General features: G+C 41.3%; 1 protein-coding gene across 2 annotated transcripts; it reads left to right on the top strand.

Annotated features, from left to right (window-relative positions):
• The first annotated feature begins 3,587 nt into the window (after positions 1-3,587).
• On the top strand, positions 3,588-10,180 carry LOC123480980 (claudin domain-containing protein 1-like). 2 transcript variants are annotated; one of them, XM_045210731.1, is made up of 5 exons: positions 3,588-3,694; positions 4,228-4,818; positions 6,965-7,072; positions 8,968-9,105; positions 9,736-10,180. In XM_045210731.1, the coding sequence occupies exons 2-5, from the start codon at positions 4,533-4,535 to the stop codon at positions 9,954-9,956; spliced, it is 753 nt and encodes a 250-aa protein (XP_045066666.1). In that variant the 5' UTR covers positions 3,588-3,694; positions 4,228-4,532; the 3' UTR covers positions 9,957-10,180. The 2 variants fall into 2 exon arrangements, with proteins under 2 accessions (XP_045066666.1, XP_045066667.1); XM_045210732.1 differs by having other exon boundaries at positions 3,689-3,774.
• Positions 10,181-10,581: the final 401 nt, after the last annotated feature.

Below are 10,581 nucleotides of genomic sequence, written 5' to 3' on the forward strand. Positions count from 1 at the left end.
ACTTGAATGTTGTAAAGAAATACTGTGTGTAAATACTGGAGTGATGTATGATTGTCAGTGGTGATTTTAGCATTTAAATCTTGGTGGGGCAAACTCCCACATATTGTTTTAGATGCATGCCAGCAAAGCCACTACACAACACTAAACAATACATTAATTGCACTATAATGGCGACAAACGGTGCCCACAAACTGTTAGGCCTACATAAACCTGTCCGAACAGCAGAGCTTTCTTTTCAGCACCATGGAGTGAATCCTTATCACTGCTAAACCTGGCTATCAGCGGAGCCTTGTCTGGCAGCGAAACAGTTCATTCAGCCTCATTTATTGCCTTTTTAAAAAACATAGCTGATATGGCTGACTTGCTTAAACAAATGTGGTTTCTACTGACAATTGAGATGTACAAACTATGGCATAAGGGAACGACGAGTGGATAATAATAATAATAATAATAATAATATGCCATTTAGCAGACGCTTTTATCTGAAGCGACTTACAGTCATGTGTTTATACATTTTTAAGTATGGGTGGTCCCGGGGATCGAACCCACTAGCCTGGCATTACAAGCGCCATGCTCTACCAATTGAGCTAAGAGGCAATCCGTAATTTCGATTAAGACATTAATGAGCGAGCTAGGACGGATGTAGTCAATATAACTATTTTTTGAGCACTTTTGAAATGTACTGCGACAGAATTCAGAACATGAGCCGTTCTTACAGTATTCTCCCTGTACACTAAGTCAGAACCATAGGATAAATAAAGGGGGCATATAAGCAGACAATGAAAGCTCTTATAATATTTGATAATTACATTTCTCTAAAACAGGCTATAGGCTACATGTGCACCACCAAGTCAGAACAGTAGGCTAAGTTATGAGGGGGAAAGGAGCCAAATTATTAGGATAAGCCACATGGGCTACTAACAGCTTACTACACAACATACACATAGTATTACTTTCTTAGCTACAGTATACATATCTCCCTGGCATATTGCATCATTTATGCAGCAGGATACATTACATTTTTGGACTCACCTTGTTGTGCTGTGCTCACTTGAACAGGAAAGTGGAGTGGTGGTCCTTCTTGTGGGCAAATGTTGTCATCAAGCTTTGTCATCAAAGTCTGTCATTCTCTGGATTTATGGTGCTTTCAAGACAACTGGGAACTCGGAAAAAAACAAGGTTGAATCATGATGTCAGTGATCTTCAGATCGGAGCTCTAGAAAGAGGCACGAGTTCCCGACTTGGAATTCCATCCTACCCAACCTGGCATGGTATCATATGATATAGAATTTATTATAGATTCCAAGTGATACCATGCCAGGTTGGAGAGGATTAGCGCATTGTCCATTTGACAAAAATGTTTGGCATAATAGACCTCAGAGCCAGAACAACCTTGTCAACTGCTGTTGAATAATTAATGAATAGTCAGACACATCCAACCTTTTTAAAAAAAAGACCAAATTATTTATTAACTAACAAGCAATGAAAATGTGCATTGTATAAAAGAAAGTCGACACATATTTTTTTTTTTACTGAAGTGCCATGGCCTATAGGCTAGCGCAGCCAGACTCAACTGGCGGACCACGGTCCGGATCGGGACCCAGAACAAAACAAGTACAAATAATACATTTTGGAACTCAGTCAGGCTTTCAACTTACTGCTGTTGAGAGTTGTAAAAGTGGAATGGCTGCACAAGGTGCAATTAATTTGGTAGTGCATGGACATTTTTTATTGTATTATGTCATTCACTGACAGACCTTAAAGAGCTATTTATAACCTGTCAGAAATGTCAAGTTGATTAACTACTGGCCATGTTAGCTTGATGGGTAAGTTAAGCTAACCAGCTATCTAAATGTTAGTTATCATGGCCAGAATACCTGCCCAGGGACCTCGACCTCAGGTATTATATGAATACACATAAGATATGGCAAAATGTGTAGAATTGCAGGAAATGTGCTTTAAATTGCAACATTTTAATTCCTCCACATGGCAAAATGTGTAGAATTGCAGGAAATAAGCTTTAAAATAAATAAATAAATGTCACCGGCAACAAGAGGGGTGTGAACAGTTTGAACGGTTTGGGATTGCATTGGTCGCGATGTGGGGGTTTGTTACTACGCCGATAAATGGCAATATCCATCCGGACCTTTGCCATCTAGGACATTTGTGTGACCGGACCTTCTCAAATAGTAGTTGGGTACCTCTGGGCTAGTGCTTCTACAACCACCGCGCATCTAGCGGATTAGCTGCTGGAGCATCAAACGACAGTTGGAAAGAGGAGATGTAGACAGTTTAATATACAGACTAAGTTAGCAAAACAATTGCTTATAATCATGAAGGTCCTAATCCAGAACCGTCAATTACACGGTTATTCAATTACCGCCACAGCCCTAGACACCATAACACTGTTTACGGAGGTGATGGGGTGGCCTGACTGTAGCAATTAACTTGGACCTCACATAATCTGGGGCTACGTGAATTTAGCATACATAATCAGGGGCCTCGTGAATTTAGCATAATTTTGTTTAATAATACATAATTTCTCTGTTATCTTGCCTTCCTCCTCCTCTTGAGGCGCTACTTCTGTTTTCTTCCTCCAAATTTGGTTCTAGCTTTTGAACAGTAGAGTCTATTAGATGTCTGTAGGAGCGATCCATTTTTGTGAACGTGATGCTGTACCGTATAAACTGTCCACTGAGTGTATACTTCCATTCATTTTTTAAACTGGTACCGGGCTACCTTCAGACAAGTCTTGTGAGGCTTGTGGGCGTCCTAGAGCAAAACAACCGACGTGTACAGTATGTGTTTGTGAGAGTCTCATCTTTCGATGGTGGGGTCATATTAGTGTTACTTCAGACGAGTCCCGTGACACTTGTGGGGGTTGTAAGCAAAACGGAGAACACCATCGTCTTCGTCAGTCTCATCTTTCCATATTTTGAAATTAGTTACGGTTCGTTCAGCCATTCCTATGGGGAAAGAATCGGGTTTTGGGATAAACGCTGAAAATAAAGTCTGAGGTTAGTTAACACAGGCATAGGAGATCTTATACATTTTGTTCTATAAGATAATATCAGTCAGTTAACATGACCCTTATGAATTATGAAGCCTTTATGTGCTTTTTTTGATTACATAAATGCTTACAAAATTCAAAATTGACGTTAGCTGATGAATATTATCTCATAAAACAAAAGTATAAGATCTCCTATGCCTGTGTTTACCACACCTTATTTTCGTTGTTTATCCAAAAACGCCATTAATTTCCCTATAGGCTTTGCCAATCGAACCATGGCTGAGTTAGTGCCTACAAAAAGACGCCATTCATAGAACCACCTCAGTGTATTGATGCGAATGTGTATCCATTCATAGAACCACCTCAGTGTAGCCAAAAACTACAAAGCCCACATGGTAGTGGTCCACAAGACGCTTTCTGATAAACTGCGTTGACAAAAAAAAGCCACACCCCTCAATAGTTACCACAGCCACAAAGTCATAAACCACTCTATTTCTACAATATTAATCAAATCTGATTTTATATCTAACCTTAACCATGCTGCCAACTTTATGCCTAACCTTAAATTAAGACCAAAAAGCCAATTTTTGTTTTCATTCATTTTTACCATATAACCAATTTGGACTCTGTGGCTGTGGTAACTAGTGAAAAACCCTAAATCATCCGGAAAAGGAACGCTATTGAGTGAGTTGAATAGCTAAACGTTCATAGCATTTGCTATAAACGTTAATATCGTTGAAATTAATCTGATAGCCATTACATTGGTAAATTATTTAAATGCATGTTGGTTTTGTTCATTCACAACATTTTTATTTTTTTCAAGAAACATGCCATTCTGTCGTGGAGGTTTTGCACAAGTTAGCTAGCTAGCGTTATTAGCATTTGCTGGCAGTCGGTAGATAAAAGTCGATATGTGTAATTCTTGCCACTTTGATACTTTCCTCATAGCAGGGAAATAGCTTTCTGTTTAGTGAGCTAGGTAGATGCATGTCATTACTTAATCATTATTACCATATGCTTATTTGCATTCGCCTTAGCAAAATACTGACAGCTAGCTAACCCCCTTTCGTCTGTGCTTATACCGGTAACTTTGCTACTTGTTTGCTAACTACAGGATCTTGTTATCAGAGCCAAAATGTGCCAGTCTAAGATCTGAATTAAAATTCAGTTGAATGACAGTTTGCAATACCTTTCTTCTGATTTGTTCTCCTTCAAAGGAGTGAAGCTGGCCTACTTGGTGATGGTGGGGTTGTGAGGACCTGGACAATAAGGAAGACACAGAGGACTACAGAGTACAGGCTGGGAAGCACTGAACCAGCCACCATGCTCAGGAACTGCACTGTCAATGTTAAGGACATTACTGCAAGGCTGTCAAGTACTCACTGACTAGCTGATCTCTTATAGTGCCCTTATCCCCTACTTTCGACTTCCCTTCATAGGAGGGCACGAGTAGACACATTAACAAATGCAGTAAGAGTGAATTAATTTTAATTCACAAACGGACACTCTTGAATTGCAAACCATGGTGGATAACCGCTACGCTACCGCCCTGGTCATTGGCTCTGTTCTGAGTCTGCTGGCCACAGTCTATCTCTCTGTTGCCGTAGGAACACAGCACTGGTACCAGTACCGAAGTCTGCCCGGCAACCATGAGGCCAGCAACGCTTCGGAGCTCCGTGAGGACTTCATCAACGGGGAGTTTGATGAAAAGACCTACAGCGACACGCTGTTCCGCCTCAATGGCACCCTTGGGCTGTGGTGGAGGTGTGTGCAGGCGCCAGGCCAGTCACACTGGTTCAAAGAGCCTGGTAAGAATCTACACACACTAGAGCGAGTCACTGCAGGGGCCGCTGCAAGACCCATACAAAATGTATACATTGGTTAAAAGCGTCTGCTAAATTGCATATATTATATTACTAATATATATACAGTTGAAGTCGGAAGTTTACATACACCTTAGCCAAATACATTTAAACTCAGTTTTTCACAATTCCTAACATTTAATCCTAGTAAAAATTCCCTGTCTTAGGTCAGTTAGGATCACCACTTTATTTTAAGAATGTGAAATGTCAGAGTAATAGTAGAGAGAATGATTTATTTCAGCTTTTATTTCTTTCATAACATTCCCAGTGGGTCAGAAGTTTACATACACTAAATTAGTATTTGGTACCATTGCCTTTAAATTGTTTAACTTTTCGGGTAGCCTTCAACAAGCTTCCCACAATAAGTTGGGTGAATTTTGGCCCATTCCTCCTGACATAGTTGCTTTAACTGAGTCGGGTTTGTAGGCCTCCTTGCTCGCACACGCTTTTTCAGTTCTGCCCACAAATGTTCTATAGGATGGAAGTCAGGGCTTTGTGATGGCCACTCCAATACCTTGACTTTGTTGTCCTTAAGCCATTTTGCCACAACTTTGGAAGTATGCTTGGGGTCGTTGTCCATTTGGAAGACCCATTTGTGACCAAGCTTTAACTTCCTGACTGATGTCTTGAGATGTTGCTTCAATATATCCACGTCATTTTCCATCCTCATGATGCCATCTATTTTGTGAAGTGCACCAGTCCCTCCTGCAGCAAAGCACCCCCACAGCATGATGCTGCCACACCCGTGCTTCACGGTTGGGATGGTGTTCTTCAGCTTGCAAGCATCCCCCTTTTTCCTCCAAACATAACAATGGTCATTATGGCCAAACAGTTCTATTTTTGTTTCATCAGACCAGAGGACATTTCTCCAAAAAGTAAGATCTTTGTCCCCATGTGCATTTGCAAACCGTAGTCTGGCTTTTTTATGGCGGTTTTGGAGCAGCGGCTTCTTCCTTACTGAGCAGCCTTTCAGGTTATGTCGATATAGGACTCGTTTTACTGTGGATATAGATACTTTTGTACCTGTTTCCTTCAGCATCTTCACAAGGTCCTTTGCTGTTGTTCTGGGATTGATTTGCACCAAAGTATGTTTATCTCTAGGAGACAGAACGCGTCTCCTTCCTGAGCGGTATGACGGCTGCGTGGTCCCATGGTGTTTATACTTGCGTACTATTGTTTGTACAGATGAACGTGGTACCTTCAGGTGTTTGGAAATTGCTCCCAAGGATGAACCAGACTTGTGGAGGTCTACACTTTTTTTTCTGAGGTCTTAGCTGATTTCTTTTGATTTTCCCATGATGTCAAGCAAAGAGGCACTGAGTTTGAAGGTAGGCCTTGAAATACATCCACAGGTACACCTCCAACTGACTCAAATTATGTCAATTAGCCTATCTGAAGCTTCTAAAGCCATGGCATAATTTTCTGGAATTTTCCACGCTGTTTAAAGGAACAGTCAACTTAGTGTATGTAAACTTCTGACCCACTGGAATTGTGATACAGTGAATTATAAGTGAAATAATCTGTCTGTAAACAATTGTTGGAAAGATTACTTGTGTCATGCACAAAGTAGATGTCCTAACCGACTTGCCAAAACTATAGTTTGTTAACAAGACATTTGTGGAGTGGTTGAAAAATGAGTTTTAATGACTCCAACCTAAGTGTATGTAAACTTCCGACTTCAACTGTATATATATTTATTACAGCATTCATTGCAGGTGTTGGTTCAGAAGGGGTGTGCTGGATACACAGGTGGACCAGTTACACATCGCTGTGCCCATCAGTGTTATACACCATGCTAAAATTGTATTATAAAACAAAGGCGTCTTTTTTTCTGATACCCACACAGGAGCAACACTGGGTTTGATATGAGTCTAAATATTTGGTGCTTTCTCCCAATAAGTTTGCGATTCAATCTGATCGCACGTTGTCGACAATGCAGCTTTTAAAGGCAATTTCTGATTGAATGGACGTCTACAGCATTTAACCGTGAATGCGAATGTGTCAACATTGCCGTTAAAAGCTGCAATGTCGATAACCCACATCAGATTGAATCCCGGCCTAACTCTCTGTCTCGCTTCTCTTGTTTTCTCAGATCCTAAGATGGTAACACAGTGTGTGAGCTTCACTCTGCCTCAGCAGTTTGTACCCAAGTACAAAGAACCAGGGAATCACAACACTGGGGAGGACCTGCTTCGGACATGTGAGTCTTGCCTTGCAGCCACACGCACACACAGACACAGACACAGACAGACCCAGTCAAAAGTTTGGACACACCTACTCATTCCAGGGTTTTTCTTTATTTTTACTATTTTCTACATTGTAGAATAATAGTGAAGGCATCAAAACTATGAAATAACACATATGGAATCATGTAGTAATCAAAAAAGTGTTAAACAAATCAAAATGTATTTTATATTTGAGATTCTTCAAAGTAGCCACCCTTTGCCTTGATGACAGCTTTGCACACTCTTGGCATTCTCTCAACCAGCTTCACCTGGAATGCTTTGCCAACAGTCTTGAAGGAGTTCCCACATATACCTGAGCACTTCACTCTGTATATATTTTTTTATCCACACAAATGTGATCAAAGGCATGACTGAAACATGAAACAACTTTGCTGCAATTCGTGTATACAGATGTTATATACAAATTAATGCGATATTTGAAGCTCTCTCTCTTACTAATTGATTGTACAGTGAACACACATTTCAGTTTGTGAGTGTGATATGGGGGGTTGGAGACAGAGAGAAATAAGAAGTTTTATAAACAATGGCAACACTGCCATGTTGTTCTGAGCCTTGCTGTCGTCTACAGTCGGTTGCTTGAACCTTACCATTCAAACCCGATCTCAATGTGAAACGCCAGGTTCAGAATCTTGAAACCCCATTAGATTTCTTCCCAAAATATTGAGAGAAAATAACTACAACTGAACATAATTCATGGTTTTAATTGTATTTTTGTTATTTTTGGAGTCGTATACTTTTAGGTTATCAAACAGTTTTGTTATTTTTTTTTATTTCAATTTACTAAATTGTTTTTTCCTGATTTTAGTTTTATTTTGTTTTAGTTTAGTATAATAACCTTGGTTCAAACTAAGCTTGTGTTTCAAAGAAATGAAAATTAGGGTTGGAAATGTTGGTGGTTTCCACTGTTGTTTCTTATTGTTACTGACAGTCATGTGACCTCATCTCTTTCACTTTCTCTCTCAGGCAAACACAGACACATAGCCATGCATTCGTAATAAACATTTACATTTTAGTCATTTAGCAGACGCTCTTATCCAGAACGACTTACAGTTAGTGCATACATTGGGGTTGGAGACAGAGAGAAATAAGAAGTTTTATAAACAATGGCAACACTGCCATGTTGTTCTGAGCCTTGCTGTCGTCTACAGTCGGTTGCTTGAACCTTACCATTCAAACCCGATCTCAATGTGAAACGCCAGGTTCAGAATCTTGAAACCCCATTAGATTTCTTCCCAAAATATTGAGAGAAAATAACTACAACTGAACATAATTCATGGTTTTAATTGTATTTTTGTTATTTTTGGAGTCGTATACTTTTAGGTTATCAAACAGTTTTGTTATTTATTTTTATTTCAATTTACTAAATTGTTTTTTCCTGATTTTAGTTTTATTTTGTTTTAGTTTAGTATAATAACCTTGGTTCAAACTAAGCTTGTGTTTCAAAGAAATGAAAATTAGGGTTGGAAATGTTGGTGGTTTCCACTGTTGTTTCTTATTGTTACTGACAGTCATGTGACCTCATCTCTTTCACTTTCTCTCTCAGGCAAACACAGACACATAGCCATGCATTCGTAATAAACATTTACATTTTAGTCATTTAGCAGACGCTCTTATCCAGAACGACTTACAGTTAGTGCATACATTATTCCCCCCCCCCCCGTGGGAATCAAACCCACAACCCTGGCGTTGCAAACGCCATGCTCTACCAACTGAGCTACATCCCTAACATTGGTTTGTCCTTATGAAGCTCTCTTCAGATATTGTATATCCGTCTACAAAACTATAGAAATAACTACTTTTAAACACTTTTCTGACATTTCTAAGTTGGTTTCTCACTGTGTCTGAGCAGACCTGTGGAGGTGCCAGTTCCTGCTGCCTCTGGTGTCCCTAGCCTTGGTGTTCCTTAGCGGGCTCATCGGGGTATGCGCCTGCCTCTGCCGCAGCATCACCCCAACCCTGGGTGTAGGAGTGCTCCACCTGCTGGCAGGTTTGAGAACTACATGGATAATCACAATGCCTCTCAACTCTATTAACCATTTACATTACATTTTAGTCATTTAGCAGACGCTCTTATTCAGAGCGACTTACAGTTAGTGAATACATTTTTTTTATACTGGCCCCCCGTGGGAATCAAACCCACAACCCTGGCGTTGCAAACGCCATGCTCTATCAACTGAGCTACATCCCTGCCGGCCATTCCCTCCCCTACCCTGGACGACGCTGGGCCAATTGTGCGCCGCCCATGAGTCTCCCGGTCGCGGCCGGCTGCGACAGAGCCTGGATTCGAACCAGGATCTCTAGTGGCACAGTTAGCACTGCGATGCAGTGCCTTAGACCACTGCGCCACTCAGGAGTATATGGCCGGCAGGGGATGTAGCAGAAGGGTTTAACCCTAACTCCCACCACACACAAACAGACACACAAACTTTACACCCAACAACATGTAAAAGTATGAATGAAAGCTAAGGGATTAATTATCCATGCCACCTTCCCCATCTCAATTGTGCTTTATTGGCATGAAATAGACATTAACATTTTGCCAAAGCAGAAGGGTTTAAAATGAAAGTCAAATGTACAATTGCGTAAAGTCACATTCATTGTTGTCTTTCCCATCCAGGTCTGTGTTCCCTGGGCACAGTGTGCTGCTTCCTGGCTGGCATGGACCTGCTCCACAGGGTCTCGGTGCTGCCCGAGGGTGTGGACGGCTCCCTGAGCTGGTCCCTCTACCTGGCCCTCATCTCCTCGCCGCTGCAGATGATGGCGGCCGCCCTCTTCCTGTGGGCCGCCCGGAGCCACCGCCAGAACTACACCCGCATGACCGCCTACCGGGTGGCCTGAAGAGACTGGGTTTCTTTTATACGTCAGGGTTGCGTTCAGTAAGAGCATGGCGTTTATAAATGGAAAATGTGAAGTTGTAGAGTGTTGCCAGTCACATGCAGACTCCAATTTGTAGAAGGTGAGATTGTTTCTATGAAATGGCTACGTTTCTAAACATTTTATATTTACATTTTACATTTTAGTCATTTAGCAGACGCTCTTATCCAGAGCGACTTACAGTTAGCACATACATTATTTTTATCGAACCCACAACCCTGGCGTTGCAAACGCCATGCTCTACCAACTGAGCTACATCCCCTGCCGGCCATTCCCTCCCCTACCCTGGACGACACTGGGCCAATTGTGCGCCGCCCCATGGGTCTCCCGGTCGCGGCCAGCTACGGCAGAGCCTGGATTTATAAATGGCATGTTTTACTGAATGTGACCCTAAACTAATCCTAAATGGCAGTCTACACAACAATGATCTATACTCCTGAGGGGTATCCTACGAAGCAGGTTTTAGTAGTTAGCAAGGTAATTTTGGTTAACTCCGAGTTCAATTCAGGATTCCATTCATACGAAAGTGGCTCACCTTTTCTATGGCAATTAATCCTTCAGAACTAACCTGCTCTGGGGCAGGCTAACT

This window comes from Coregonus clupeaformis, chromosome 35 (assembly GCF_020615455.1).
Source record: "Coregonus clupeaformis isolate EN_2021a chromosome 35, ASM2061545v1, whole genome shotgun sequence".
Classification (NCBI taxonomy): domain Eukaryota; kingdom Metazoa; phylum Chordata; class Actinopteri; order Salmoniformes; family Salmonidae; genus Coregonus; species Coregonus clupeaformis.

Bases quoted from the DNA above. Each gene is read 5' to 3' on its own strand.
- LOC123480980 (XM_045210731.1), top strand. From the start codon at position 4,533: ATGGTGGATAACCGCTACGCTACCGCCCTGGTCATTGGCTCTGTTCTG. The intron at 4,819-6,964 runs GTAAGAATCTAC...TTGTTTTCTCAG, and splicing joins ACACTGGTTCAAAGAGCCTG to ATCCTAAGATGGTAACACAG. The intron at 7,073-8,967 runs GTGAGTCTTGCC...GTGTCTGAGCAG, and splicing joins GGAGGACCTGCTTCGGACAT to ACCTGTGGAGGTGCCAGTTC.